The sequence below is a fragment of the Thunnus maccoyii genome, chromosome 18 (assembly GCF_910596095.1).
Source record: "Thunnus maccoyii chromosome 18, fThuMac1.1, whole genome shotgun sequence".
NCBI lineage: Eukaryota > Metazoa > Chordata > Actinopteri > Scombriformes > Scombridae > Thunnus > Thunnus maccoyii.
This window is the reverse complement of record NC_056550.1, coordinates 7,036,185-7,050,455: the sequence shown is the minus strand read 5'-3', so window position 1 is coordinate 7,050,455 and position 14,271 is coordinate 7,036,185. Positions and strand designations below refer to the sequence as shown.

At 40.9% G+C, this 14,271-nt stretch overlaps 2 protein-coding genes across 5 annotated transcripts; both read left to right on the top strand.

Annotated features, from left to right (window-relative positions):
- Positions 1-1,539: 1,539 nt before the first annotated feature.
- pik3r6b (phosphoinositide-3-kinase, regulatory subunit 6b) lies at positions 1,540-8,061 on the top strand. 3 transcript variants are annotated; one of them, XM_042393223.1, is made up of 16 exons: positions 1,540-1,832; positions 2,173-2,308; positions 2,413-2,482; positions 2,591-2,774; positions 3,762-3,909; positions 3,996-4,088; positions 4,204-4,564; positions 4,721-4,817; positions 4,902-5,021; positions 5,201-5,311; positions 6,529-6,622; positions 6,770-6,843; positions 6,961-7,051; positions 7,209-7,225; positions 7,397-7,497; positions 7,580-8,061. In XM_042393223.1, exons 1-16 carry the CDS (start codon positions 1,647-1,649, stop codon positions 7,710-7,712), a joined length of 2,016 nt encoding a protein of 671 aa, XP_042249157.1. In that variant the 5' UTR covers positions 1,540-1,646; the 3' UTR covers positions 7,713-8,061. The 3 variants fall into 3 exon arrangements, with proteins under 3 accessions (XP_042249157.1, XP_042249159.1, XP_042249158.1); XM_042393225.1 differs by lacking the exon at positions 7,209-7,225 and having other exon boundaries at positions 7,580-7,671; XM_042393224.1 differs by lacking the exons at positions 6,961-7,051; positions 7,209-7,225.
- A 649-nt stretch (positions 8,062-8,710) lies between these two features.
- mfsd6l (major facilitator superfamily domain containing 6-like) lies at positions 8,711-13,083 on the top strand. 2 transcript variants are annotated; one of them, XM_042392455.1, is made up of 3 exons: positions 8,739-8,754; positions 8,943-8,987; positions 10,003-13,083. In XM_042392455.1, the coding sequence occupies exon 3, from the start codon at positions 10,072-10,074 to the stop codon at positions 11,890-11,892; it is 1,821 nt and encodes a 606-aa protein (XP_042248389.1). In that variant the 5' UTR covers positions 8,739-8,754; positions 8,943-8,987; positions 10,003-10,071; the 3' UTR covers positions 11,893-13,083. The 2 variants fall into 2 exon arrangements, with proteins under 2 accessions (XP_042248388.1, XP_042248389.1); XM_042392454.1 differs by lacking the exon at positions 8,943-8,987 and having other exon boundaries at positions 8,711-8,868.
- Positions 13,084-14,271: the final 1,188 nt, after the last annotated feature.

The following is a 14,271-nucleotide window of genomic DNA, read 5'->3' as shown; positions in this document are numbered from 1 at the left end:
GTGGTAAGTTCTGCATTATTGCAGACAATGTAACTTAGTTCATTTGCATTAGGGTGGTTGTTTGGTTGTTCATAGTAACATTTAATATAGTGTATTTCCACTTCATCGCAAACAGCACAGCAATGTATCAGATGATGTTTCTATTGTCTATCTTAGACTTGCGCAGATGGTTTGTGTTTGTAATCATTGTTCACATGAAGTTTTGTCAGTTTTTGGGCCCCTAGAAAAAAGTTTTAACCTCAGTAATTCATTTCAGAGTTTTAAGGACAAATGCAACATTGTCATCTTTGAACTTTTACTGACAGGAGATAACAACATCAGGCATGACAGACTGAAATCTGTTGAAAGTGAATATGGCAGATTTTCTTGGTTTTCATGGTTGAAGCCCATGTTGCTGAAAGTGTGACTATCTTGAAATTCACACAATGGTTGATACCACGGGTAGGTGCTTTCATTTCCCCTTAGATTATTTTAAATTGTTCCATAAAAAAAACTTGCTTTGCTGGTTAAAGCTTGGACCCTGGGAGTGGCAGAATGTAATAACAATGACAATGGCATGTTGATGATACTGATATTCATTTTTAGCTGATGTGGCTCTCTCCTCAACTGTGGAGTTCAGCCTGTACAACAACGTCCAGTCTCTTCTCAGAGAGACAGACAGCCGAAGTGCTTCCCAGAAAGGTAGCAACAACTGAATAAGGCACCTAAAGGCAAAAAAGTTTGAATGCAACCAATAATATAATTAATTATTTATAACATGTCATCTTTGTGTAGAAAAAAGTAACATTTACTGGCACCAGTACTTTCAAAAAAAGGTTTGACATTTTTGGAAATAATCTTATTCACTTTCTGGCAGTGAATTAGCTAGATGAGAAGACTGGTACCCCTCTCGTGTGTCTGGTATAGTTACCACCAGCACACAGTTAGCTTAACTTAGTATAAAGACTGGGAAAAGCTTGCCTGGCTCTGTCCAAACAATGCAAAATGTGCCTGCCAGCACCTCTTAAGTTCACTAATTACAACATTTTATCTAATTCGATTAAATCTTACAAAAACCAAAACGTAAAAATGATGATTCACTGTTCTGCGAGGGGATTACTTTGTGTTCCAAACCATTTCTTTGCTGGGAGCAGTAACTTCTTGGAGACTCCACTGGTTACCTGACTGTTCAGAGCCAAGAAACATCACCCCATAAAACCACAAATTGAAGTTTTTACACTAACTTTTTTGTACGGGTTAAGTAAACAAGATATAATGTGGTAATTAGTGAGTTTTAGAGGTGCTGCTACGTGGATCTTGTTTTGTTTTGTCTCTGGATTGCACCAGGCTAGCTGTTTCCTCCTGTTTCCAGTCTTTGTGCTAAGCTAAGCTAACTTCCTGTTGGCTGTAACCTACAGTTAAACAAATGAGAGTGGCATCAATATTTTCATCTAACTCTTGGCAAGAAAGTGAATAAGCTGGTGTAGCACTTTGTAAAACCTTTAAAAACAACACACTTTTGTGGCTTCAGCCTGTTTCAAGGGTCTTAGAATAAGTCAAATCTCCATATATCATCAAGCTGGTGTCACTCGTGTCAATTAAAATGATAAAATGTTGGATTTGTAGGAAAAAAATGAAATAATCAACACTAGACTGCCTTCAGAGTAATGGCTAATCTTGTTTCATCTGACATGCTGTGTGTTGTGCAAAACGAAATATATAGAAAACGACTGTCTGTCTGCTCTGCAGGAATGCTAAGGTGGAATCTTCAAAAGAACATGGAGACTCATCCATCCTGCAGCGTCTTACTGATCAAAATACTGGTCAAAGAGCTGGAAAAGATGCTAAAAAGGGTAGGCAATGTTTGTCCCTCAACTCAACTCTTTTTAAAAAAGGTGAAAAAGCTAATGAAAAGCTGGTTTTAATGTAACATTTTGTCTGATGACTGATTCAGATCCATAAAACACAATCGTACACACGTCATCCCAGTGCTGCACATGCTCTACTATGTGGTTATTCAGGTAAGACTCACCTGTGTGACTGAGTTGATAATATGATATTGTTCATGTAAAGTCAGACAGTGCTTTTTACAGTTAGAAATAGTGTGTAGATCAACAGACAGTTGAATTATTAAATTATATTATTATATTATTAGTATTTTCTGTCTTACTGGTTTGCTTTTCTGTATTCCAGTCAGGTGCCATGACTCCTACCAAGCTTTATCAGAGAGTATCCGAGTGTTTGATGAAACTGCTGATCTTACCGTTGCCTTACGCTGCTGTGGCCCCGAGCATTCTGAGGAGCATCAAGATGGAAATGACCACACCAGGTATTATGCATCAATGAACACATTTTCAGACAGCTGAAATCAGATACTAACAATACCTCGCATACACTAAACACTGTTGACATTGACAGTCCTTCTCTCAACAGGCTCCTTATATCAGAGGAGAGTCATTGCAGAGCAGAACTTGAAGAATAAGCTTTTCACTTTGCAGGAAAAGTGAGTATATATCCTTTGAGTGACTTTGAAGCAGTTTAACACTGGATAAACTCATTTTTTTTCTTACAATCATTGTCTCCTGCTTCCCCATTTACTGGTTTCCTCCAGGGTGTTTGTGCTTGCAGACCCAGCTGTGTTTTCTGCTCCACTGGAAGCAACAGTAATAGCAGACTTGGAGGCGTCCAGCCTGCACAGGGACACACTATCACAGAAGAAAAATTTGGTGCTACGTGTGCTGCAGGCGGGGCTGGAGACAGCATCCCAAAGCTCCAGACTGGTTCAGGCTCTTGGGGTAGGAATGTCTATGAAGACGCTTTAGACAAAGCCTTTGGACAGAAAGACTGAAATATCTTAAAAATATTGGACAGTTTGCCATTAAAATTTGCTACAGACATTCATGGTCCCCAGTGGATGAAGCCTAATGATTTTGGTGATCCCCTGACTTTTCATCTAGCACCACCAACAGGTTTCCATTTGTGGTTTTAAGTGAAATGTCTCAACAACTATTGGATGGATTGCCATTACATTTGGTACAAACAGTCATGCCCTCTTCTGGATGAATGTAGTACCTTTGGTGATCCCCTTACTTCTCGTCTAGAGCCACCATCTTGTCCAAATTGTTATTTGTCCAGTACTTTGCTTCATGACCAAATACCTGCAAAACTAATGACATTCCCATCAGCCTCAACTGTATTTTGCATTGAAGGTGCAGTGTGTAGAATTTAGTGGCATCTAGCGGAACAGACACGGTAGAAATGGAATATAATATTCATAAGTATGTTTTAATTAGTGTGTAATCACCTGAAAATAAGAATCGTTGTGTTTTCGTTACCTTAGAAGAAGCACCCCTTATATCTACATAGGGAGTGGTTCCTCTTCCCACCATGTTTCTACAGTAGCCCAGAATGAGCTTTAGAGGCAGATTTCGTTACCTCTGGACAGAGCCAGGCTGTTTCCAGGCTTTGCGCTAAGCTCAGCAAACTCCCTGCTCGGTTTAATCATATATCTAACAGATGAATATGAAAGTGGCATCAATATTTTCATCTAACTCTCTGCAAAAAAGCGAATAAGAAATATGGTGAACATGGTAAACAGTATACCAATAAACATCGTAGGCATTGCCATTACCATGCTTAGCATTTAGCTCAAAGCATTAGCCTTTCAGAGCTGCTAGCATGACTGTTTAGACTTCGGGTCAACATGCACACATTTTTGTATTGTTATCAGTGTTTCCTTATTTTCGTTTGCCACCCAGACATGTGTTTTTTGTGTGTTTCAGGCTATAGAGGACCATATGGTAGAGAAATATTTCCAGGAAGTGGTCCTAGCTGTGGAGCAGAGTATAAAGCACAGAGCAGGTGGTCATGCAGACTATCTGAACAGACTACAACACATTTACAGAGACATTTTGACTGCCTCTAAAGAAGGTGTGTGTTCTTCATCTGTTCTAGCACACATTATGAGTATGAGCAGAGAAAAGAACATTTTGACAGGATTTACCCTGTTTTCTCAGAAATAACCGAGGTAGATCATGGCTCTGTGTGCAACACTGCAATGCCCTTTCCAGAGATCAACTTCCTCTTGTGGGACAACGAAGAGGATCTATGTGAGTCCAGCAGACAAACAAAAATTTCCACTACCATACAAGTTCCACAACTAAATAAATGTCACAAAGGCTGCTGCTGCAGTTGAAATGCACATTAAATGTATCTTCCCTAAAGGGAATCTGCTGGCAAACTTCGCCCTGGGTTCCTCCCTTAACTCCAGTGTTGATGAAGAAGAGAAGGACAAAAGAGACTTGGTTCACTCTGAAGACAGTGGGATAGAGAGAGATCTAAAGGAGAATGACTTTGATGACACAGAGCAGCCCACAGACAGAAATCCTTTTCCAGCATTCACACGGAGAAATGCCTTTAAGAGCATGAAGCCAGCAGATAAATTGAGCCTAATGAGGGAGAGGATAGAAGCGTTTCTTGGAAACTCTCCTGTGTTTAAAGAAGAGCGGAGTCACACAGCACGGGTGGTGGTAATGGGGGACGATCAGGTGCTGGGAAGGCTCACCAGGGCTTATCAATCCATCCGGTGAGCGGATGGTTTTTCATGAATACTCTCTTCCAAATAGTGCCACAGCAAAATATTATATGTTCCTCAAACATTTTCTGTATTTTCATTGTGTGTAGGTGAATTTAATTAGTACATTCAGCTTTTCACTTATTGTTTACCTGCATTTCCCCACAGAGAAAGAGAGTCAAAACATCTTATTTTGACCAAGAAACTGAACCTACAGTTATACTATATCCCAGTTACTGATGTGGAGCCTTCACTTAGTTCACCTGTGAGTCACTCAAAGCAACACTAACTGTTTAGTGTGAATTTATTAAACTCTATATGACCCTGCAACACCTCTTATTCCTCATAGGACATCCCATATCAACAGGAAGGCAGATTGTCTCTCGCCTCCTTATTGGGAAAAGTGGACCCTTGGTATGACAGCAACATCAACAGTCTGGGAGCCGCAATCCCCAAACTTGCTGGAATGGTAACTTGTTGTAGAAATGACATCTTATTAGCTGTGTGCAGGTTGTTGATGTGTATGTTGGAGATTAAAGGAGGAAAGAGATGCAGAGATAGCAAAAGACCACATGAGGCATTAAAACAACAGTCTACAGCCATGCTAGCAGCTGATACCTTCTTTCTTCTGTGATCTCTCTGCTGCAGGACTCTAATCACTGCAAGCCATCGGAGCGTAACCTCTTCCTACTGGACAGCCTGTGTTACTACCTTCGCTGTGGGATCCAGCCAGTTAACCTGCCGCTCTACTCTGTTAAGGTACAGTGCAGCTCTCATTTGTATACTGTAGATATTAAAAGTCACATGTATGTAAATGTCAGCAGTAGATATCAAAGGTGGTTTTACATATTTCAACAGAAGAAGTAGAAACACCACATCACAGGATTAGGAGTACATTTTGTTAAAGGTAGAGTAACGGGGTATTTATTGAGGTAGGCCTATTGCTAGTTTTACATAAAGCTGCCAATCAATATATTTTTTATATTAACAATGGATCAAATGACTATGTATAATGTGAAAGGGGCCGCCTGTAGTGATGAACCTAACTCTGCAGTTTCCCTCAGTTCTTCAGAGGTTTTTACCCTCTTTTAGCTAATAACACGCTCATCACCCTTTTTTCCAGCAGTAGCAGGCAGCTATTTTCATCTAAAAGGCTCAGATAAATTCACTGTGAATTACCAGGCCAGTACCAAATGTCAGACTAACAGAGTCAGCAACTAGCTCAACCAAACCAGAGCTAAAAAAGAGAGTGAATATAGGACTTCTATTCATCTGGTGGACAAAATCATGACTGCAAATGAATACTAATGTTGCTCTGTGTCTGCTGGATGTGTAAATATGCAACTCTGTTAAGACATTCACCTAACAACTCCATTTCATAAGGTGATACACAGATGTAAATAAAGTTTTGAGCTTGTAGTGCTGCCCCCTAGTGGCCAAACAAATGAATGAATGCAGTGTGTAGAATTTAGTGGCCTCTAGCAGAATGGACTTGACAGAAATGGAATATAATATTCATAAGTATGTTTTTAATTAGTGTATAATCACCTGAAAATAAGAATTGTTGTGTTTTTGTGACATTAGAATGAGCCCTTTATATCTATATAGGGAGCGGATCCTCTTCCACGGTGCCTGCCATGTTGCACCGCCATGTTTCTACAGTAGCCCAGAAACCAAACACTGGGTCTAGAGAGGGCCTTTCGCCTTTTGAGTTTTTGACTTTTGTGGCCACCGTAGGTTCTCCTACACGCTTGGAAGGGGAGGGGTATTCAGTTGGTCACAATCTGCAACCTCACTGCTAAATGCCACTAAATCCTACACACTGGTCCTTTAAATAAAGAAAATACCTTCTCCATTACTGGGCAAAACACAGTGCATAGTGCAGTGTAGTCTGGAGGTGCCAAAGTGACTGTGGAAATGATTTACTGATGCTGCACATGTAGTTCCTGGTTTGACTGAATACAGTATGTGTTTAGATGCCCCACTCCAGTTCTGTGGTGGAGGAAGTGTTTGTGTCCCGTCTGGAGGCAGACATCCCAGAGTTCAGACACCATAAAGAAATATTTTCAAGTATGTTTCTGAATTTCTTTCTCTCTTTTGAGTGTGTGTGTGTGTGTGTGTGTGTGTGTGTGTGTGTGTGTGTGTGTATGTGGATACTGAAATAAATGTGTTAACATTACAGTTACATATAGTAAAGTGAGGTGTTATCTTTGACAGAGGAACGCTCTGCACGCCGAAAGAAGTCAACAGTGGAAGTTTTGGGGGCAGTCATCTCAGTCAGTTACACAAAGGTACAGTCCTTCTTATAAGTAGACATTATTAATATTGTAATATTTCATCTTTAGTATTATCATCAACATTAGGACTTAGGCTAACTAAGGCTATCTTTATTTTTACATCCTCGTCAGATCTCTTTAAGCAAGCGAGAAGTTGTGAAAGGAGAGGCACTCATGACATGTGGCGTGGTGATTAAATCAGAGCCGGCAGCTATAACATCAGGTCTTTTGGCCTTTTGTATGGATTTGTATTTATATTTTGTTGACAGCTTTATTCAGTGTAATAATAAGCCTTCAAAGATTTGTAAGATTATCTTACTTCCTATCGGTTTGAAAAAACAAACAGTATATATATGAACAATCTTTTTCACTTTGCCTAGGTGAGGATTACCTTGCTGTAAGTTTTGACAGTATGAACCCAAAATACAACAAATTATTTCCTTCTACACAATATAAGCAAATTTTTAAATGATTATTGCTATTATTATTTGTTGTACCATTTATCTATCTATATCTTATCTACCAAATCTATTATACAAGTTGTTAAATATTCTACACCTTTTCATAGAAGATCCAAACCCGAAATATCAGCATCAAGACAATGGAGAATCGAACACTCTCTGTGTGTCTGGACAAAGACTCTCGCAGGACATATACTAATGTTCAACGGTAATTTATGACACTACAGCATCTCTGTTTTACATTTTTTCTATTTCTATTTTTAATACGCTTTAATGTCACTCCGTTACAGATTAGAAATTTCCCCGTGCTTGGACCCAGTATGCAGCATCCAGTCCTGCAATGAGCAAGAGTCACTGCTGAGCAAGTATCTGAACAAAGTCCTGTCACTTCCCATCAACACCTTCACTGGTGTGACGTACTGAGGGACATCACCTGACTATTTAATGTATACTGACATTGCATACTGCTGTACACAATGCTCTGTCATGTTGCATTAAATTTAGTGTATTATTTTTCATTTTGTTCTTTTGTATCTGTATTATGAAGTGTTACTTTTATTGTACAACACAATCTGTTATAATTACAGTTTACTTGGGATGATTCCTATAAAGGATGAGTTCACTGAGGTGCTCAGTTCATTAGAAAGAGATGTAGAGTTATAAGTTTGTATTGGGAGAACTAAAGCATCAAAACCATGTGACGTGAATTCATGATGTGTGCTGATTCCACTCAAATTTAAAAATTTGGTAAATAAACTGACCCTCAGCTGAATATGTTTCTCTCATATAAAAGAATTATTCTCTTACTTGCACAGAGAAAGTTGACTTGAACATGTATCAGCATTGCACCTGTTGCACTCTCACACCTGAATTTTTTTTTTTATCTATTTATTATTCAATTTATCTCTCTATTTAATCCTTATTAACGTCTCATGCAAACATCACACATACATTTGTAATGGCTTTCAATGATGAACACGCTTATACCATTAACTATATAAGTGTAAATCACTGAATTTATAAATCTCCATGAAAATGTAGGAGATTGAATACACTTTTTGAGGGATTTTTTTTTTAAAAAACCACTTGAATTCTTTTGTTTTACAAGGAACCTACTAAAACAAGAATTGTTTTAAGCTCTTTAAATTTTACATTTTCTGGCTCCTACACTATGATCCACAAGTCTACCAAATTTAAGGTTGATATGTAAATGTACTACAGTTTTACCGGGCCATGTGTAAGCAGTGTATGTCGTCCCCTTGTGTGCCAAACCTCGCCAGAAACTCTCCAAAATGGCTAAAATGTGCTTTTCAATACGTCAAGAAATTACTGGGAGTTGCTTTTTCGCTCTCTGTGGCGCAGAGAGGCATCCACACCACTATGGGTCGCTGTACTCATGAAAACTGCTCTCCAGGTGTAAACTTGGACTTACAGTTGAACGCTTTCACCGTCCAGACGGCGACAGGTGCGCTCCTCTCTAAACATAAAGAGACTAAATCGCTGATGTAATGCAGAAAACCGAGATGGAAATTGACCACTAGAAAAGTATACGAAACTTTGTCCGGGCAGAGGTCAAAAGGTAAATGTTTAACGTTGTCTCTCTTTTTTCTTTTTTTTTTTTTAATCTGAAAAAATTGACGTGACGTGGACTAGTGCAGTGGACACCTTGATATGCAGCAGGTGCATCCAGCCTGACAGGTATTACTGACTGAGCTGTTCCTTGTTCCTTCTTTATCTGATCGTTTTTGCAGAACAGTACTGCGCTAGGTTTTCACTGAGGACGCTCATTTTAACATTAAACATATTTGTACCCTTTGCATGTGTGTGTCACCTGTGCTGACACATATAAGAATAAGTTAAAATAACATGAGCTGAGGTGCTTTGGGGATTCCTGCATCACCAGGGTCTGTTCATTAGCACTATGTGAAGTGCAGAAAGCACCAAACAAAACATAATCAATGACTTTGACTTACAGAAGGTATTTATTATTTTTACCAAATGTGATATGTACCTTTGTTGAAGCTCAGTATTCACAGAGATGGTAGTTGTATGTGTCAGTTTTACATAAAATAAAGCCAGTGCACTACAACAGAACATGATGAGCACATTATAACGCATAGTTAACATAGTGATGAGTCTTCAAGCAAACAGAAAATCAATTATAAAATCAATTATTAAAATTCCCACTAGATAGTCAGCTCACAGCAGGAATTAAGGCTGTGTGTTATAGCGCTTTTGGCAAAATTACATTTTAAACATTTCTCTGACACCTTTGTAAAGATGCTGTTTTACTTTTGGACTATCAGAGTCTGTGTAACACATTAAATTGGATTAAGCACTGCATAGAAATTATGGATTTATGTTTTGTCACGTAGGGTTGATATTTTCTTTTTGGAGCTCACAATTTACTTCAAATTGACATCTAATTTAAAGTGCTGGTTAGTAATTTATACTTGAAGTTAACTGAAACAAATGTTTTAGGTCTATTGTATTTTTCCTGTAGTGGAAACTGCTAAAAATATTAACTAATATTAAATATATGACATACAAGTCTCCCACTGAATTAACACCCCTACATTTCCATTGTGAGAAGGTAGAGCAGGTTGCAGATGTGGAGAAAGAGGGGTTATTTAAGAAGGGTGTCAAAAAGAAGAGCTCTATTAAGTGGCATTAACACCAAATGTTCATTGCATTGTATGTCTGTGTCTCTCAGCCGTTGTCCAATCAGCTGCTTCATGTGAAACCTATTTGGAGACACTGTGAGCTGCCCAGGAGGACAATCATGAAGAGGAACAAGCAGATAGACATCAAGCGCGCCCTCGCTCTGGCCAGCACCTTTACCTTCCTGTGCTCCTGTGCCAAAGCATGCCTGCTCCCCTTCCTCACCCTGTGCTTCAAACAGCTGGGCCTGACTCCTGCGATGACCGGCGTCGTCATGGGCACCAAGCACCTCATATCGCTGGTGTGGTGCCCCGCGATGAGCCTGCTCTCCAAGCACTACAACAAGAGGCGAGCGGTGATAAACGGCTCTCTGGTGTGTTCAGCAGCAGTCGCCCTGGTTCTGCTTTTTATCCCCCCGACAGATGTGCACACACAGGACAGCACCTGCAACATGTCTGAGCAGAGTAGCAGTCCGACTCAAAGTGTGGCCGATCACCTGCTCACGAGTAGCGTTGGACCCACGACATCATCGACTGGAATTCACCCAAAAATCAACACAGGTGCTGTTTCTCAGTCTGGTGTCACTTTTCCTGCAAAGACACTTGGTGATACTGAATCTGCTCCTGTTATGACAAGCAAGCATGATAAGGAAAAACCTCATCCTCAGTTGTCAGAAAAGAATCTATCTGTGGTTGTCGACAGCAGTCCTAGAGAGCCAAAGATCAGCAGCTCCGTCGTGTTTCATACCACCAGCCCTCTGGCAGCTTTACAGAGGAATAAGCGGTCCAATATCAAATCAGGTTCAAAGGAACAACCAAAGCAGGAGAAAGAGAATCATTTTGACTTAATGAGCAGCTTGAAGGTGATATACATCGAACACAAACTCTTCTTCTTGATACTCATCACCGTGTCCGTGTGGGAGTTAGCATCAGCCCCTCTAGAGTGGACGGCAGACGACGGCCTGTATGAATATCTAGATTTTGCGGATGCCTCGGACCGCTACAGCAGCACCAGGGTTTGGGGTTTACTGGGAGCAGCATGTGGGGTCACAGGAGTGGGGTCGCTGGTTAGCCAGTTAAGCTGTCTCATCATAGCAGGTCAGATACCCAGAAGCGCCATGCATGTCTTCTGCTACGCTGGTCTGGCAGCTGTGGCCCTGCCGGTGGCGACCTTCCTGCCTCTCCACCTGAACAAGAAGCGAGACAAGGCCAACGGGCTTCTCAAAGCTGTGCAGCTGGTGCGTGCCTCCCCCCACGCTCTGCTCTGCGCCATCACCACCCTCCTGGTCGGGATGGCGGGCTCGGCCGTGGATAACTTCCTCCTGTGGCAGATGCAGGGTTGTGGGAGCAGTGAGCTGCACATGGGGATGTCTCTAGGCCTTGCGCTGCTCTCACAAGCCGCCTTCCCTCTTCTGGTAGGCCGAGTGTCCAAGCTCCTCAGCCCAGGACGGGTGCTCGCAGTGGGGGCTGCATGTCTGGGGTTGCAGTGCTTCTATTACTCCTTCCTGTGGGCACCGTGGGCTGCACTGCCTGCTCAGTTGTTGAGCTGTTTCAGCAGCGGAGCCCTCTGGTGGGCTGTGAAGGTCCAGTGCGACAATGTTGCCACGCCGGGGGCTGAGAGGAGTGTGAGGAGGGTCTACAGTACACTCTCTCTAGAGCTGGGACGCGGTCTGGGGAGCTTTGCTGGAGGATTCGTGGTCCAGAGGTTTGGGCTGAAGTGGCTGTTCAGAGGAGTCGCAGTGGGTCTAATGGTGTGGTGCGTGTGCCTGCCTCTGCTCCAGTGGAAAGCTCCTCGCCAGCGCAGGATTAACTATTCTCGCCTTTTGGCAGCTGATGTAAGTGAAGCCAGCGACTCTGAGTCTGAACAGGAGAGAGACTGGCTGGATAAAGCAATGGAAGATGACAAAAGCAATAACAACTATGGACGGAGGATAAACCACTGAACTCCACAGTGTTTCAGCATGAAATGATGCATTAAAGCATTTACTACAGCTGATGGAGGGAATTTAACTTCATAGAATAATTTCTATCAATGTGGACACAGGAATTATTTTCCCCAGAAGGTTTGCACTCTCACTTATAGACATGTCACTCTTTATAAAAGCGGGATAATCGATTTCCCACTCTGATAGGGGCATGCTGACTTTTAACTCTCATTACTACAACTTTTGCATCAGAATTAAATGTTGTGGCATCCCATCTGTCTTAGTGTTTTATCAGCCTGCAAGTGTCAGCCTCACTGATGGATTTGGGGATTCGTCTCCGAGCCTCCTGAGTCCTTACAAATTAACATTTGCATAAGCAGTCACTCTTCATAAAGCAAACAAGGGAACAGGATTATGGGTGGGCAAAAGGAGGACTCGGTACCACCAGGCAAGTTCAACAGCTTATGCATGATAACAATAGGAACGCTGAATCCTCTCACAGGGAGTGTAAATACAAGACGTATGCACAAGGTGAGGCTAAACCGCGCTGGCATCCTGTTTCACCACACCCACAGTCAGTTTATCTTTCTCTTAAGTCACCGCTGACTGCTTATTTTGGATTCTAAACAGTGTGACCTGATAAAATGATTAACCAGTCTGCCTTCAGTTATGTGTATTTAACTGCAGCGCATTCAAATTGACCTCTGCAAAAATGAACTGAGCTGTAAGATTGTTGTGTTATGCAGGCATGTGCAGATGTACAGTACCAGTCAAAAGTTTGTTGGACACATCTTCCCATTCTCTTGAATGAGAAAACGTTTCTAAACTTTTGACTGGTACTGTATGCAGAACATTTAAAGGGCATCTGTGTTTGCTAAATCTGTGTCAGAATAGCTGTGTCTGATCTGTATTTGAGTTAGTGCTAAACATGCCTTGTGTCAATAGATTAATTTGACCTGTTAGGAAACAAGATAATGCTTTTCACTCAGTCATATGAAGTTAGAAATGTCAAACCTGTAATTATTACTTAATTATGCAAAAGATATGTAGACATAATGTTATTAATATTATTTTCCTTTGCCCATAAAGTTTCAGTGTGGTCAATATCAGGGTTCACTGAGTTATTTGGAAAACAGGTCTGTGCATTTATGTAAAATTTGAAGCTGTTGCTGACATAAATACTGTGAAGAGTAAACTAATATGTTTTTATCATGTCTCTTCTTATAGCTGCAAATATCTAAAAATATTAATCTGAAAAATGTTGATGTGTGACTCCAACATTATCTCCTCTTGAATATTTTCAATAAATAAATATTCTTGCGGTCACTTACTTCACATGAAGCTGCAACCAGCAGCCAAAGTAAATGTTTGCTTTAGATTCAAATCATATAAGTCGACAAAGATATCCTCAGATCTGAACCTCCCTCTGCTTTAAACACACATTGCTCACCCTTATGGGAATAGTAATGAGTCTGTGTGTCATAAATTATTCTTGCTCTGTCATATCATTTGAATAACAAACTCTTATCTTATACGCCTCTGAGTTTCAGACAGTAGTGTGAATTGTCTGACTGTCTGTTTACACACAGCTGTGGAGTGAATGAATGAATAAACACTTCTCCCAGGTGTGGGACTCTGCTACCTGCGGTACAACGGCAGCTCCTGCATGCAAACAGATGCACGCTGCGCCCCTCGAACATCTGTCTGGCCCCTCAAGGGGGCTCGGCTGCATGAAATCAAGTCATCCCCAGTATGTTGTTAACAGCTGAACTCAGGCGTGATGTAAAATTCATGATGAAAGAAAGCTCAATTCTCCTGTGGAGAGTGTTGTTGTAGTGGGTAGAGCGCAGCAGACCATTAAAATGGCAGATGTGTGTTATTTCAATCATTCTGTCCGTGATGTTGTTTATTAAGTAGCATATGGGGAAAGAGACTGAATAAATTTTACAATGATTGACTTCTGAATTTCATGTGCACTTTTTTTGCTTTCAATCTGCACTCAGATATTCACAAAAGCACTTCTTTTTTCTCTTTGTGTAACCACTGTTGATGTAAGTTATGCACACATTTTATCTGCACACAATTTTTTTCGACACTTAAAATCCTTTTCCACATTCACAAACCTGGATTCTTATACAGTGTTTCTGAGCTTCACAAGGTGATTTACAACTACAGACTTAGTTTCATAAGCTCAAAATCTTTCTGCCACTGATTTGATCCCAAACATTTCAGTCATGAGAAGTCAACAGCTTTCTCTTAATAGATTCAAATGTATGTTTTCCACGTTTCCCACTCTTTATGTAGTTATCACTGGGCGTGTTATAGTCTGTGTCAGTCAGTAGGTGGCGCCTCGGAGCGGTGGTCCCTGCATCAGGTCCTCTGTGTTGAGGATGAGAT